The following is a 17,662-nucleotide window of genomic DNA, read 5'->3' as shown; positions in this document are numbered from 1 at the left end:
GTAGCAATTTACTGACGACCAGCATTCATGCTGTTTTTAGTGCTTCCCAATAGACAGTGGCCAGGAAGTACACACCCATTCGTAGTAATTCTTTAATTTTGCCTTCCCAAGTTGTGTAGAACTATCTATCTCAATATCTTTCTCTCAATCACTTACTGAAAGGGTAGCTATTTTTAAACAACAACCTCATGTTGCACAAAGCAGCTCCTCATCATTGAGAACTATTACTGTGGTTCCATTATCAAATTACCAGATTTGTAGTACAGAGGTCTGGCCTAAAACCCCTATCCCACGGTACGAGTTTATTCCAAGAGTTCTCCCGAGTTTGCCCTGATTCGAACTCGGAGATTTACGGTAATGGCCACTCATCAGTACTCGGGGCTCTCGTGGACATTTTTCATCATGTTGAAATATCTTCACGAGTCTTACAGTGCTTACCTGCCGTTAGCGAGTCTTCCCGAGTATCTGCCATTAGCGCTAAGAGACGTCCCCGAGCTGCGACGTACCCGCTACGTTCATTCTCCGTTCTTAACACGGGTTTGATTTTTTTTTAAACTCGGGAGAGCTCTTGGAATGAACTCGTACCATGGGACAGTGTTATTACAACTCAGAGGACCAAGTCCATGCAAAACACAAAGTGCTGGAGTAACTCAGTGGGTGAGATTAATCTGCAATTCTTATAGAATACAAACCATACCAGAAGGGTGGTAAAACCTATTGTGATGGGGAGTAAATGCAAACAAGCTATTTATTTGACATATATAAGGATAAATACATGGGGAAAGGCAGCTAGTTGCGATGTAATGTGAGAGTGAATGAGAATGCCATTCACAGGCAGGGAAATAGGACCGAGGGAACATAAAAATAAACTTACAGAAAGGCAGGGTTAAGTATTCAGGTAGACCTGAAAAACAAGGTGCTATGTGTAGAGTACATATCTTTTTACCCCCTGTTCTGTGTATGATCAGTACTGCAGTAAGATTACCTGTGAGGCTCTTCAGATGAGTGAAGCTATGGCTGAAGAGGGTGCAACAACATAAATTTGATGCAAGTGAATTTTTGAAATCCCTGCAGTGAGATTTATTTCCTGACAGCTCAAAGTGGTTGAGGGTTATACTTTTGCCAGGGGTAGCTGGTGTAATTACTTCCAGAGCAGCTGCTTTGAAGCCACTATCGCAAGAGGCAGTTGCGTGTTGGCAAAGATGACATCGATTTTTGGCGTATTGTACAGATGGGAATGCTCCTCTCCTCTTCCATGCCAACTGGAATACAAAGAGAAACCATATATTCAAACAATCTCCCACCTCCTGCACCACATTTCTTTATGCCAGCACTTGGAACCTGGCCCTGTTCCTGAACCCAGGTTTTGCACAACATTCTTAGCCAATCACTAGTTCTTTGCAAGGATGGACCGCACAGGTGACAAATGTGCTTGAAATGCTGCAGACTTTGCAATTCATAACATGGGCACATTTGTGGGTGATGGATTCTATAAATTGCCCAGCATATATGTGTGTGTAAAAAAAAAATAATTAAATGCATGTCAGCTGGCTGGCTGGCACCATATAATCCATAAAATCCATTAGATTTCCAAATAATTTTTCTGGGAGTTCTATGAAACTCTCATGGAGTTTCTGAATGTTGCAACTTACCTTTAAGACCTGCATGGCTTCCACTCTTGTTTCCATTACAGCTCAATGCCCAATATTGATGTTTAGGGCAGTAAAAGAAGCCATCCTATGGATGTGGGAAGCCTCTTTACTTTGAAGGAAGAACATGCCAACCCAGAAATTTGATCATGTTAAAAGAATATACTGGACTTTTGAATTAAATGAAAAAAGCATTGATATCATTGTACGCTGACAATGACCATATAATTTGAATTTATAGTCAGAAGTGTGCAGTCCGTAACCATCTGAAAAAATATCAATACAAATTTATGAAATACTAACATTTCTCTATTTAAAATGTTCACTCAGCTGTCACTGTACATAAAGCGTTATATTAAATTTAAGGGTATGAAAGGAATTTTAATAGAAATAAATTGATTTTACTGGCTGTTTAAGCCAAACATGAATAAATGCTTTGGGAGCATTTATAAACCATAAGAACAAAGGGCTTTTCAATGCACCTGGAACAATTTGGCTGTTCTTAACCCCTTTGTTTGGCAAAGTAAAAGTCAGCCAAGGGCACGGCTCAGGGGCGGCTCCAAGCTCCAGCCCACCTTTGATGCGGAGTGACTGATCTCCCACCACACCTTAATAGGGCCAATAGCTTTCAAGTAATTTTTTTCTGTGGACACACAATTGTAAATTACAATTAATATTACATTTTATTACATGAATCATGGGGACAGAAGTAATCTAATTCATCCAACAAGTCTGTCACCATGCTTATGCTCTGTTTGAACCTACTCCCTCCATTTTTCATCTTACCCCTCTTATATATTTCCTTCTATTACGTTCTTGCTCATTTGTCTCAAGAAGGGATCTGTCCCAAAACATTATCTGTTCCTTTTCTCCAGAGATGTCCCCTGACCAGCTGGACACTTTGTGTCTACCATGCTCAATTGCTTGTCTAGTTTCCTTTTTAAAGCATCAATTAGCAATCAGAAACACACTCAGTGCTGCTGACGCTTACATGTTGACCATTCACTGAGTGTTCCAGCTTTGGGATGTGTTCGATTTTATTGTCTGTCTGTGGCTCATGGCTTGGACTTAATCACATTTTATTTGTTTTTACCTGAAAGTTGTAAACTCACAATTTGGGTTTCAACCCAATGATTTTTGATAGCTTCTTCTTCGCTGCTAGGTTTTTGATAATGTGACAACCAGTACTGTCCCCAAATTGAGCTAAAAAAACATTATATTACCAATTTAGTCGTGGGGTACCACAGTGGTGCAGTGGTAGAGTTGCTGCCTTCCATTGCTTGCAGTGCCAGAGACCCGGGTTCGATCCCGACTACGGGTGCTGTCTGTACGGCATTTGTACGTTCTCTCCGTGACCTGCGTGGGTTTCCTCCGAGATCTTCGGTTTCCTCCCACACCCCAACGATGTACAGGTTTGTAGGCTAATTGGCTTGGTGTTTGTGCAAATTGCCCCTAGTGTGTGTAGGGTAGTGTTAATGTGTGGGGATCGCTGATCGGTGTGGACTCAGTGGGCCGAAGGGCCTGTTTCCGCGCTGTAAACTAAGCTAAACTTGGTAATACTAGAGTAAATCAGGGTAGACATAAATGCTGGAGAAACTCAGCGGGTGAGGCAGCATCGATGGAGCGAAGGAAATAGGCAACGTTTCCGGTCGAGACCCTTCTTCAGACTGATGTGAGGGTGGGGGGGGGGGGGTGGGGGGGCAGGAAGAAGAAGATAAGAGATGGAGACAGTGGGCTGAGGGAGAGCTGAGAAGGGGAGGAGAAAGTAGGGACTACCTGAAATTAAAGAAGTCAATGTTCATACCGCTGGGGTGCAAACTCCCCAAGCGAAATATGAAGTGCTGCTCCTCCAATTTACGGTGGTCCTCACTCTGGCCATGGAAGAGGCCCTGGACAGAAAAGTCAGATTCGGAATGGGAGGGGGAGTTGGTGCTGAGCCACTGGGAGATCAGGTTGGTTATTGCAAACCAAGCGGAGATGTTGGACGAAACGATCGCCAAGCCTACGCTTGGTCTCACTGATGTAGATCAGCTGACACCTAGAGCAGCGGATGCAATAGATGAGGTTGGAGGAGGTGCAGGTGAACCTGTGCAGCACCTGGAAAGACTGCTTGGGTCCTTGAATGGAGTCAAGCAGGGAGGTAAAGCTGCAAGCATAGCATTTCTTGCGGTTGCAAGAGAAAGTGATAGGAGAGGGGGTGGTTCGGGTGGGAAGGGACAAATTGACCAGGAATTTACAGAGGGAGCGGTCTCTGCGGAAAGCAGACAGGGGAGGAGATGGGAAGATGTGGCAAGTGGTGGGATCACGTTGGAGGTAGCGAAAATGTTGGAGGTTTATTTCCGGTGGGGTGGAAGGTGGGGACAAGGGGCACTCTACCCTTGTTACAAGTGGAGGGATGGGGAGAGAGCAGATTTACGGGGTATAGAAGATACCCTGGTGAGAGCCTCATCTACTGTAGAAGAGGGGAACCCCCGTTCCCTGAAGAATGATGCCCTGGTGTGGAACACCTCATCCTGGGTGCAGATGTGGTGTAGACAGAGGAATTGGGAGTAGGGGATGGAGCCCTTACAGGAAGCAGGGTGGGAAGAAGTGTAGTCCAGATAGCCATGGGAGTCAGTGGGTTTATAATGGATGTCCGTCATTAGTTTATCACCTGCGATGGAGATAGTGAGGTCTAGAAATGGTAGGGAAATGTCGGAAATGGTCCAGGTGTATTTGAGTGCCGGATGGAAGTTCGTGGTGAAATGGATGAAGTCAGTGAGTTGTGTGTGGGTGCAGGGGGTAGCACCATTGCAGTCTATGATGTAGCAGAGGTAGAGTTTGGGGATAGGGCCACGGTACGCCTCGAACAAGGATTGTTTGACATACCCTACAAAGAGGCAGGCATAGCTGGGGCCCATGCGCGTGCCCATAGCTACGCCTTGTATTTGGTGGTAATGGGACAAAAATTAGACAAATGAGACAAACAAAAAGTTATTAAGGGTAAGGACCAGCTCCGCTTGGTGGAGGAGAGTATCAGTATCAGTAGACAGGGATTGGTTAGTTCTGCAATTGAGGAAGAAACGGAGGGCTTTAAGGTCAGGCAGCATCACTAGAGAAAAGGAATAGGTGATGTTTCGAGTCGAGACCCTGCATCAGACTCAAGCAGGCCCGAAATGACACCTATTCCTTTTCTCCAGAGATGCTGTCTGACCCACTGAGATACTCTATCTTGGGGGTAGACCAGCATCTACAGTTTCATCCTACACACGTGGTAATACTAAATAGCTGGGCGTTTCCAGCATTCTAATTTCAGTCTCAAGCACCAGCAGATTTTGTTCATTTTCAAATGCAGAAGTAACCTCTCCACAGTCTATAGCTGACCTTTGTGCCCCTGCACTGAATCACAGAATGTGCCAGAGGTCAGACGGCAGCAAAGCTGATCCTCCATTCTGTCACGGGACTAGGGGATGGGCGCTCAGATGTACTGAGCTGAGGTGCCAGACATACTTTGCATTCAACCCCTTCTTCTACTCCTGCTGCAGTTGGAATCTGTACTGTGGCCCCAGTGCTTTAAATGAGTGTGTTAACTTTGATTGGATTGGTAAATGCAGATAAACTTTTTATTTTACACAATCTAATGATTTAAATTAATTTCTATCAATTAGATATTTTTCCATACATTTAATTTCTTAATTTTTAATATAGGTTATTGTTCTACTGTTTTGGATATTTGTGGAGGGATGGCCTCTCTGAGACAAGCAACCGCAGCAACAGATAAATTAGTGACAGCACAAATTAGTGGCACTCGGAAGAAGGGTCAAAACCCGAGACGTCACCCATCCGCGTTCCCCAGAGATGCTGCCTGGCCCACTCAGTTACTCCAGCACTTTGTATCTTTTTAGTGATTTGGCTTTGCTGTGGAGCAAAGTCTTGCGAGCAGTAGTGGGTGTACGATTCATTAGAGTCACAGTCGTTCAACATGGAAACAGGCCCCAGCATATGAGAGTTCCTTTTAAGAGTCTAATAACAGCATGGAAGTTGTTCTGAATCCGGTGACACGTGCTTTCAAGCTTTTGTAAATTGTGCCCAGCGGGAAAGGAGAGATGGGAGAAGAGGGGGTTTGAATGATCCCAGATTATGCTGGCTGATTTCCCGAGGCAGCCTGAAGAATAGATGAAGTCGAAGGAGGGGTGGTTGGTTTATGTGATGGACTGGACTGCAGTTACAATTTTATGTGGTCTTAGAGCAGTTGTTGTACCAACCATAGAAACATAGAAAATAAGTGCAGGAGTAGGCCATTCGGCCCTTCGAGCCTGCACCGCCATTCGATATGATCATGGCTGATCATCCAACTCAGTATCCCATCCGTGCCTTCTCTCCATACCCCCTGATCCCCTTAGCCACAAGGACCACATCTAACTCTCTCTTAAATATAGCCAATGAACTGGCCTCAACTACCTTCTGTGGCAGAGAATTCCACAGATTCACCACTCTCTATGTGAAAATTGATTTTCGCAGCTCGGTCCTAAAATACTTCCCTCTTATCCTTAAACTGTGACCCCTAGTTCTGGACTTCCCCAACATCGGGAACAATCTTCCTGCATCTAGCCTGTCCAACCCCTTAAGAATTTTGTAAGTTTCTATAAGATCCCCCCTCAATCTTCTGAAGCGTTCAATGCTTTCTGGGTGCTTTCTATGTGCTTTCTGTGGTGCATTTGTAGAAATTGATAAGAGTCATTAGGTCAGATAAGAGCATGCCAGAGTCATTTGATTGGACCAGGACAAATTGTTCGTGATATTTATACCGCGGAACTTGAGTTCCCAACCAGTTAGACTTTCAACACCATTGATACAGGCCAGGCTGTGTACTTACATCAGGCTGGTTCATTTTAGCACTATAACTAAATATGAATTCCCGTGTCAGGATTAAGAGTATTTAAGACTACATTTTTGTTAAATTTGTACTTGCACTAAAATAAGTGATTATAACTATAGTGATGAGCCCATAAAAGAAAATCATGGTTAGTATCTTTAGTTGAGTAAATACATTAGAAAACATCAAGGTAGATTTTGTAGAAATTGATAAAAGTCATTAGGTCAGGAAAGAGCATGCCAAATTTCCTTAGCCTTCTGAGTAAGTAGAGTCTACCTTAGAAAACATCAAGTTCAAGTTCAAGTTCAAGAGTTTATTGTCATGTGACCCTGATAGGACAATGAAATTCTTGCTTTGCTTCAGCACAACAGAACATAGTAGGCATTGACTACAAAACACATGAACAAAACACATCAAGGTGGTTTTAGTAATTGGTGAGTCAAGTTTAATCTTGAGTTATGTGTGGTTCCATGTATTAATTGTAATGTTTAACATAATCTTATTCCCTAGGGATAGAGAATGATGAAGAAATCAAACAGTTGGATGAAGAAATTAAGGAATTAAATGAATCTAATTCCCAGGTGGAAGCAGATATGATCAAGCTTAGAACCCAGGTAGCAATGTTTAAAAAAAAATCTTTGTATTCACTGCATGCTGAAACATTTAGCGTTTTTGGTAAAAGGTACTGTTTAACATCAGACATAAGTAACAATCAACTAATTGTGTAATCAGTTGACATCCAGCAAAGTAATTACTTGGTCCCTGTATTGTGAACCCGTCCCTCTCCATCCAACCCCACAAACTAAATGTGGACAAATACTGGCATTTCCTTCCAACCACAACTCATCAATTCATCTAACTTAAGGCCTTCCATCCACCCTTCCCACTTGGCAAGAGTGGATTGAGACGATATGTAGGACATGCGCCACCCATTAGATATAGAGCCCCTCGCTATGTTTGGCAACCTATTAGATTGTTACTTATGCAGATGCTCATGGTGTGAAACAGAAATTGTGTGGAGCTTGACCTATAACCAGTTATTCTACAAACTATGAACTACTTTCTGGAGACCAGAACAGCTCTGTTTCTGTTCCGTAAACCTTCCAATGGTTTGAAACTGTAAGTGGGAGCACAAGCTATCTTAAAACTTTGCTTAAGTCCATTACAAATGGGGAAATATTTTAAAAGCAAGCAAAGAACATCCTGTTCTTGGTACAATAATGGATTAGCCCTGTACAATGATAATATTGAGACCAACATGTTGACCCAATATGGCATCAAATCAAAGTGGTGAGAGTGAGCCTTGGGCCTGACTTAAGAGTTATACTGTCATTTTGAGGTTACGGTAAAGGGGAAGCTACTTCACAGTGACATAAAAGAGGCAATATAAATGCACGCTCGGTATTTGAATGGATTTGTGCAAATTAACTTTAACTCACACCTATGGCAAGGTACCAAGCATAATTTGCGCTTGAGTCACTGTAAACCTCATTCACTGTCATATTGTACTGCTCATGTTGTATACTGTGGAACTAATGTATATTGAAGTTTGATAGCCAATGAATCAGCAGTCTCAAAGTGCTCTTCAACTGAAATTCTCTATAATAATTGACTTGACTATAATATGATAGAAAGCATTTATTCATTTATATTTTCCCTCCTTTAGGTCCCCCACACCATGCATCAATCCCTGGCTGAGAGGGGGGTAGGTGATCTGCTGTCTTTGCCACTTTGTAGCAGGCTACTCAGAGCTCTTCCGGAGTGTCCCAGGTTGACTTGCATGATGGCGTTTTAGGTCTGAGCCGGTGGGGAAGAATCTGCCAGCCTTTGCTCTGCAGTTTTCACAGTTGCCTGGCTGAGAACACCAGAATGTGAACCCACATACAATCACTCAGCAATGTGGTGAATTATTAAACTAGTACCAAGTGCATATTATTAACAATATTAAGAACATCTGTTAACAAAAAAGGAAAGAAAGGTGTTTATTTTCTAATTTACCAGGTATAATAGAGATAATCTCCAAGAGTATGAAGTTTCCTTGGCCACCAACCAACAATAATTATAATTCTACCACTCCCTTCCCAACCCGACCTCCCTTACTGTATCTCATAGGAAAGTATGTGCATAATTCATTTTGTACAACCTGGGACTGGATGCAGCATTATCAGCCCATCAGCAATGCCAGACCAAATGAATGCATCATCAGATTAGATAACCATGAATGGGTCATTCAAAACTGCCAAATTTCCATCGATTAGACTCTGGAACTAAATTGTCTGAAACTGAATGCCTCTCATTGGCTTCCCAATCAATTACTGGGCTCCAGCCAGAGACACACACTTTGTTTTGAAGTACGGTGGGGAGCTGATGGCCTGATTTTCACAAAGCTGGCATAGACACAAGCTTTGAAATTATTGTTGGTGATATTAGTAGATCAACATTCAAAATGCAGGCATGATATTCTTTTGTGCAGTATTTTAACAAAGGCATTGATCTGTTTATTTCAAATAGACTAATGCAGTTGATAAAATCGAGGCCTGAGGGATATCATAGAGAAGTACGTGGCCCTAATATTGCCAACACTTATTTCCAGGCTTTGCAGGAGCGATTTTTAAATGACAGGCCACTCATACCAAATTAACCAAATGTGAAGAATTTGTGATTCAACCTCTAACCTATAATCTAATTCAATTCACCTTGGCCTTGAAATGATTCTGTACAAAGATGAACATTCTAACATTTAATTCATATGAACATGCCATTCCTTTATTCACACTTCTAACAAAGATGTGAAATTGTTCAAAATAAAGGAATTGTTTTGAAGATACTCAAATCCAAATCTTCACAGCAGAATTTCAAGGCCAATGGCTTCTTAAATTGGCTTGGAACTTTTCCCTATATTTTTGCATCGTTCTTCAGTATGGTGTTTTAATTTATGTTGTTTTTGTTATTAATTGGATTATTAATATATTTTAGTTTTTAGTTTAACAATGGTGTTATATTTTTGATTACTAATTACTATTGTATGCTTTTTATTTAAGATTAATAATTGGTATTGCTTTAGTAATTGTAGGCTAGAGGTATTGTGGTGAATGATGCTTTAGCTTTTAAATTACTGAATGGTAATGTTTTCCTTTAAGGTCACAAATGGGTATTGTAACTCTTATATTTAAAAATAAAAATTGCTGTAAACATAAGATGCTCTAAATGTATTGAATGGTGAAGTATGTTTTAAAGTGATCAGTTCATAAAGTAAGACTAACTTTAAGATTGCTAATTGATATTGGATGCCTTACTTTCCAGATAACAACAATGGAGAACAACCTAAAGACGATAGAAGAAGAAAATAAAGTAATTGAACAACAGAATGAGTCCCTTCTGCATGAGCTGGCCAATCTAAGTCAGTCTCTAATCCATAGCTTGGCCAACATCCAACTGCCACACATGGTAAGTTCCAAAATAAAAAAATAGCTATATTATACGTTCCCCCAAACAATGACATGATGCAACGGCAATATTTTGAAGGAATCATCCAGTAAAACAATTGGTGGTCTGCAGTTGTAGCAACGCATAGAATCAAAAGACCAGGAAACTAGAAAAGGAGGCTGTTCAGCCCAGTGGGCCTGTGCCTGTTTCCTATTCACCCACTCTTTCTCTGAGGCTCAGAGTCTGAGCCATTGAAAATGGTTTGCTTTCAAATATTTGTCCAGTTCCATTTTGAATAAACTTGCTGCCGCTATATTTTTTATAACAATTAGCCCAATCCGGATTATAAACCCACTGTGTAAAAATGAAGTCTTCTCTCACATCCTCCCTAGATGGTTTGCTCATTTTCTCTAGCTTCACTAGTATGTGATTCTTCTTACAATGGAGCCATAATTTTCTTATTTACCAAGCCTAAACCAGTCATGATTTTGTATACTTTTGTCAATTCTTCTTTCAATCTTCTTTACTCCGTGGAAAAGTGTTCCATGTTCTATACCCTATCCAAAGATTGGAATTAAGATACTTAATAACTGATACTGATTCAGTGAACTCCTTCTCAATCCATTCCAGAGCCTTCATATTTTTTCCGAGAGGGTGATGTCCAGAAGTAAATACAATGCTGTGACTTAATTGATGTTTCATAGAATTTCCAAGTGGCTCCGACCTTTCTCTTCTGTATTTTCATTCATGGTCTAAGATCCCAAATGCTTTATTAACCAAATTCCAACCTTTTCCGTCACCTACATTTACTTCCAGGTCTTTCTATTTCTCCATTTGTTAGTCTATATTCGGTTATAAATCACATTACATATTTTTCAGTTGTGCAGTTAAAATTATTTTTTATATGATAGGAGGTCTGATTAGTAAATTTGTGAATGGCAATAGAGTTGGTAATGTTATGAATTGTAAGGACGGTTGTCTAAGACTACAGCAGGTTACAGATCAGATGGAAAATTGGACGAAGCAATGCCAGATGGAACTTAATCCCAACAATCCCAAATATTTACTTTAAAAATACAGTGTGAAAACAGGCCCCTCGGTCCATCATGCCAACACCAACAAACGATCCCCACACATTAACACTATCCTATGCACACTAGGGTGAATTTTATTGTGTTTAAGAAGGAACTGCAGATGCTGGAAAATCAAAGGTACACAAGAATGCTGGAGAAACTCAGCGGGTGCAGCAGCATCTATGGAGCGAAGGAAATAGGCGACGTTTTGGGCCGAAACACTTCTTCAGACTGATGGGGGGTGGGAATGGGGGCGGGGAGAAGAAAGGAATAAGGAGGAGGAGCCCGAAGGCTGAGGGATGGGAGGAGACAGCCCGAGGGCTGAGGAAGGGGAGGAGACCGCAAGGACTAACAGAATTGAGAGAATTCAATGTTCATGCTCCCAGGATGCAGACTCCCCAAACAGAATATGAGGTGCTGTTCCTCCAATTTCCGGTGTTGCTTGCTCTGGCCATGGAGGAGATCCAGGACAGAGAGGTGGGATACGGAGTGGGAGGGGGAGTTGAAGTGCTGAGCCACCGGGAGGTCAGGTTGGTTATTGCGGACCAAGCGGAGGTGTTCGGCGAAAATCGACCTAGGGTCAATTTTACATTAATACCAAGCCAAATAACCTACAAACCTCTACATCTTTGGAGTGTGGAAGGAAACCAAAGATCACTCATGGGGAGAAATGTACAAACTTTGTAGAGACTGGACCTGTAGTCAGCATCAAACCTGGGTCTTTGACTCTGTAAGGTGGCAGCTCTACTGCTATGCCACCCTAAAGGTGCTGTATTTTGGAATAGGACATATACAATAAAATGTAGGGCAACACAGGTAGATAGAGTACTGAACAAGGCAAATGATATTTGTTTCCAGCCTTCTGGCTACTCCTCCTTTTCCCTTTCTTGTCCCCACCCACCCCCACCCCCGATCAGTCTGAAGAAGGGTTTTGGCCCGAAACGTTGCCTATTTCCTTCGCTCCATAGATGCTGCTGCACCCGCTGAGTTTCTCCAGCTTTTCTGTGTAAGGCAAATGATATGCTTGTCTTCATAGGTGAGGGCGTAGATTATAAAAGTTGGGATGCTATCTCTCCACTTTATAAAATTCGGCTTAGACAGCACTTGGAGAATTGTGTACAGTTCAGGTCACCACACTGTGGGAATTATGCGGTTACGCTGTTTAGAATGCAGTGGATGGTAACCAGAATGTTGCTTGGAATGGAGGGCTTTAGTTGTGGAGAGAGATTCAACAGGCTAGGTTTGGTTTCCCTGGAGAGAGGAAGGTCTGTAGTGACCTGTCAGAGGTATATATAATTATAAGACACATCATTCAATTGTGCTAGAGACAGAATAGATAGAATCTTTTTCCCATGGTGGACTTATTAAAAACAAAAGGGCACCAGTTTAAGGTGAGAGGAAGGAATTTTAAAGGGGATTTGAGGTGCAAGCTTATTATACAAAACATGGTTTATATCTGGAAGTCACTGCCAAAGGTGGAGATGGATTCAGATACAATCACTATTTGTAAGAGACATTTAGAAACCTACTTAAATAGAAAGATACCCACAGTGCAGGCAGATGTAATTAGATCGATAAAAGGGTGGCATGGACATGATGGGCCAAAGGCCCGTTTCTGTGCCTCTTGCTTTATGACTCCAATAAGCATTTCCTGTACTGAAAGATCAACTGGGACATTTCTTCCCTTGTGTCAGCATCATAACCTCTGTGTAATTTCCTCATCCGAGGTTCATGGTTGAACATCAATTCTCAGCCATGCTTTTTTTGAAGTATCACAGGAGCACTTGTTGTTAGGCACTTCCAGGATAACAAAATGTTATCATCACAGACTGGAATACCTCCAGATAAATAAAATACATACCTAATGTCTTGCCTGCCACACTATTAACCCACCATGTCTACAACACAAACCATCAGAAAGACCCAAAATCTGTATCTCCTCCTCCTCCCATGTCACGTCCCTAACCAATCCCCTGACCATTGATCTCACTCCCCCCTCCCCCCCGCCCCCCACCATCAACCATACAACTTTGTTAGTGAAGTTACTACCCTGCCAGCCCAAACCTCAAAGTCATTGCCGAGAACAAAGTAAATGGATCGATCTCCCGTATCTCGACTATATATTGACAATGGCATCTCTATTTCTCAACCCCATGACATTCCAAATTGAATCATTTCCTTCTCCACACACAATCCCACATCCATGAGCTGTATCTTCTTTTCTCACCCAAAACTGTTTTGCCGCACTGGGCCATACCGATTGCTTTGCATTGGATTTTACTTGGCACATGTCAACATGTTCAATCATCCTATCAATGTACTAACATAGTCTTATCCTTGGAACTATTTTACATACGTCCAAATGTTATGGCATCTCAAGTTTGGAAATTTAACACCCATACATAGGTTATTAATGTATATCAAAAGTAGCTATCTTCACAGCTCTGACCTTCAACAAACAATACTATATGCTATCTTCATATTTGAAAAACATCTAAATAGCACCATTCTTTGTTTTCTTTCCCTGAACTACTTGCATAGTCATTTTACTCTATGTGTTTCAACTTTGCTAATCAAACCTTAAAGTAGAATTTTATCAAACGTATTCTTAAAAATCAATGTGAACGCCATCTAATGCATTTGCTTCACTAATCCACTCATCAAAAAACTCATACTGGTTAGTCAAATACAATTTCTCTTTAACACATAGATAGACACAAAATGCTCGAGTAACTCAACGGGACAGGCAGCATCTCTGGATAGAAGGAATGGGTGATGTTTTGGGTTGAGACCCTTCTTCAGCACTTCTTCATTCTGAAGAAGGGTCTCGTCCCAAAACATCACCTATTCCTTCTATCCAGAGATGCTGCCTGTCCCGTTGCATTACTCCAGCATTTTGTGTCTATCTTCAGTTTAAACTAGCATCTGCAGTTCCTTCCTACACACTTCTCTTTAACACAGTTATGTTAATTCAAACTTATGTTAGGGACTAGTATTCATCCACAGATTTTGACACCCTTACTAATTAAGAATTTATACTTAAGACTTTAGAGATGGAGCACGGAAACAGGCCCTTCGGCCCTCCATGTCCACGCCGACCAGCGGGTACCCGAACGTGGCGCCGACAGACAAGAAGCCGAAGCCAAAGAACGGAATGGAAACGTGGGTGGAGGCGGAGGGGAGAGAGAAGGGGGAGACGGGAGCATGGGGTTCATTTTCCCACACAAGCCATAGGTGACTGGGCAATCTGAACCCAAGCACCAAGTTGAAAGCGGCCGAAGGTGTGCATCGCTCGCGACAGCCTCACTCTCCCACGGCCACCCTCCGCGGGCTGCGGGTCGGGGGAAGCGGAGGTTTGGGACAATGTTCATGCCTTCACAGTGATGTGATGGACGTGGGGCTCTGGACCAATCCCGCCCCCCCCCCCCCGTCCCCCCCCCGGCAACGTCACGTCCGTTATTGGATTTTTCTGTTGAGCGGCAGTCGGTTCGTTGGCCTATAGGCGACACCGCCTTTTTGGGTAGGTGGCGTTTCGACAAAGCAGCCATTCGGTAAGTTTGATTTTAGGCGACGCAGCTTTTCGGTTCCTTGGGTTTTAGGCGTCCCACCCTTTCGGTTAGTTTGCATTTAGGCGTCCTATTCTTTCGGTTAGTAGGCATTTCGTCTTCGGACTCTTTCGGTTTATTGTCGTTTCGGCCTCGTTTCCATTCCATTCTTTGGCTTCGACTTCTTTGCTCCGGCCTCTCGTCCGTCGGCGGCACGTTCACACATGGACCAGCAATCACCCTCAAACACTAGCGCTATCCTACACACTAGGGATGATTTACCATTTTCCAAAAGTAATTAACCGACGTCTTTCCAGTGTGAGGGGACACTGGAGTACCCAGGGAAAAATCCACGCGGTCACATGGAAACGTTTAAACTACGTTCAATATGTTATGTCACTTTTGCATGCTCTGGCTTTGGTTGCCAATCCAACTAATCTGTTCAAAACCTTTAAAATAAGTACAGTGCCTAATTTCTTATTTGTTATGATTTGATCTTGGGTCTACTTTTTGCTCCGGGAAGGTTTAGGGCACTGCAAATATGAAACATAGGTAATTTGCCTGAGATTTGGTACAGTGCAATTTGACACCCAGGCCTTCTTTAAATGTCCCACCCTTGGTTACAAAGTGGTGGAGACCAGTAAATATCTACCTGTCTCGGGTCACTAGTCAGCATGAAAGTACATAGCAAGGAAACAGATCGAAGGTGTTTTGCAGGAAGCAGAGGTGTATTCAAGGCAAGACACAAATAATTTCCCTGATGTATTAGTGGCCAGAGGATCTGGGGAGACGGAGGAACTAAAGAAAATTCACATTAGGCAGGAAGTGGTGTTGGATAGACTGATGGGACTGAAGGCTGATAAATCCCCAGGGCTTGATGGTCTGCATTCCAGGTACTTAAGGAAATGGCTCTAGAAATTGTGGACGCATTGGTGATCATTTTCCAATGTTCTATAGATTCAGGATCAGTTCCTGTGGATTGGAGGGTAGCTAATGTTATCCCACTTTTTAAGCAGGCGGGAGAGAGAAAACAGGGAATTATAGACCAGTTAGTCTGACATCGGTGGTGGGATAAATACTGGAATTCGATTATAAAAGATGAAATAGCGGCATATTTGTATAGCAGTAACAGGATCGGCCCAAGTCAGCATGGATTTACGAAGGGGAAATCATGCTTGACTAATCTTCTGGAATTTTTTGAGGATGTAACTAGGAAAATTGGCAAGGGAGAGACAGTGGATGTAGTGTACCTGGACTTCCAGAAAGCATTTGATAAGGTCCCACATTGGAGATTAGTGGGCAAAATTAGAGCACATAGTATTGGGGGTAGAGTACTGACATGGATAGAAAATTGGTCGGCAGAGAGGAAACAAAGAGTAGGGATTAACGGGTCCCTTTCCAAATTGGCAGGCAGTGAGAAGTGGGGTACCGCAAGGCTCGGTGCTGGGACCGCAGCTATTTACAATATACAGTGGCTTGCAAAAGTATTCATACCCCTTGAACTTTTCCACATTTTGTCACGTTACAACCACAAATGTAAATGTATTTTATTGGGATTTTATGTGATAGACCAACACAAAGTGGCGCATAATTGTGAAGTGGAAGGAAAATGATGCATTGTTTTCAAATTTTTTTACAAATAAAAAACTGAAAAGTGTGGCATGCAAAAGTATTCAGCCCCCTTTACTATGATACCCCTAAATAAAATCCAGTGCAACCAATTGCCTTCAGAAGTCACCTAATTAGTCCACTTGTGTGTAATCTAATCTCAGTATAAATACAGCTGTTCTGTGAAGGCCTCAGAGGTTTGTTAGAGAACATTAATGAACAAACAGCATCATGAAGCCCAAGGAACACACCATACAGGTCAGGGATAAAGTTGTGAAGAATTTTAAAGCATGGTTAGGTTATAAAAAAAATCCCAAGCTTTGAACATCTCACGGAGCACTGTTCAATCCATCATCCGAAAATGGAAAGATTATGGCACAACTGCAAACCTACCAAGACATGGCCGTCCACCTAAACTGACAGGCCGGGCAAGGAGAGCATTGATCAGAGAAGCAGCCAAGAGGCCCATGGTAACTCCAGAGGAGCTGCAGAGATCCACAGCTCAGGTGGGAGAATCTGTCCACAGGACAACTATTAGTCGTGCACTCCACAAATCGGGCCTTTATGGAAGAGTGGCAAGAAGAAAGCCATTGTTGAAAAAAAGCCATAAGAAGTCCCGTTTGCAGTTTGCCACAAGCCATGTGGGGGACACAGCAAACATGTGGAGGAAGGTGCTCTGGTCAGATGAGACCAAAATTGAAGTTTTTGGCATAAATGCAAAACGCTATGTGTGGCGGAAAACTAACACTGCACATCACCCTGAACACACCATCCCCACTGTGAAACATGATGGTGGCAGCATCATGCTGTGGGGATGCTTTTCTTCAGCAGGGACAGGGAAGCTGGTCAGAGTTGATGGGAAGATGGATGGAGCCAAATACAGGGCAATCTTGGAAGAAAACCTGTTAGAGTCTGCAAAAGACTTGAGACTGGGGTGGAGGTTCACCTTCCAGCAGGACAACGACCCTAAACATATAGCCAGAGCTACAATGGAATGGTTTAGCTCAAAGTATATTCATGTGCTAGAATTGTCCAGTCAAAGTCCAGACCTAAATCCAATTGAGAATCTCTGGCAAGACTTGAAAATTACTGTTCACAGATGCTCTCCATCCAATCTGACTGAGCTTGAGTTATTTTGCAAAGAGGAATGGGCAAAAATTTCAGTCTCTAGATGTGCAAAGCTGGTAGAGACATACCCCAAAAGACTTGCAGCTGTAATTGCAGCGAAAGGTGGTTCTACAAAGTATTGACTCAGGGGGGCTGAATACTTTTGCACGCCACACTTTTCAGTTTTTTATTTGTAAAAAAAATTTGAAAACCATGTATCATTTCCCTTCCACTTCACAATTATGCACCACTTTGTGTTGGTCTATCACATAAAATCCCAATAAAATACATTTACGTTTGTGGTTGTAACGTGACAAAATGTGGAAAAGTTCAAGGGGTATGAATACTTTTGCAAGCGACTGTATATCAATGATTTAGATGAAGGGATTCAAAGTAACA

General features: G+C 42.4%; 1 protein-coding gene across 7 annotated transcripts in view; it reads left to right on the top strand.

Annotated features, from left to right (window-relative positions):
- LOC129697048 (myelin transcription factor 1-like protein) overlaps positions 1-17,662 on the top strand; it is a 415,381-nt gene that overhangs the window by 385,931 nt on the left and 11,788 nt on the right. For 5 of the 7 annotated variants that reach the window (XM_055635254.1, XM_055635252.1, XM_055635250.1 and 2 more), the window contains 3 exons: positions 7,015-7,118; positions 8,171-8,209; positions 9,808-9,951. In XM_055635254.1, coding sequence (XP_055491229.1) covers positions 7,015-7,118; positions 8,171-8,209; positions 9,808-9,951 — 287 coding nt within the window. The remainder of the gene's footprint in view (positions 1-7,014; positions 7,119-8,170; positions 8,210-9,807; positions 9,952-17,662) is intronic. The other 2 variants (XM_055635249.1, XM_055635253.1) reach the window with 1 other exon arrangement.

This window comes from Leucoraja erinacea, chromosome 5 (assembly GCF_028641065.1).
Source record: "Leucoraja erinacea ecotype New England chromosome 5, Leri_hhj_1, whole genome shotgun sequence".
In the NCBI taxonomy this organism is placed as follows: Eukaryota; Metazoa; Chordata; class Chondrichthyes; order Rajiformes; family Rajidae; genus Leucoraja; species Leucoraja erinaceus.
Note: the sequence above shows the minus strand (reverse complement) of the source record. Positions and strands in the feature narration are given on the sequence as shown.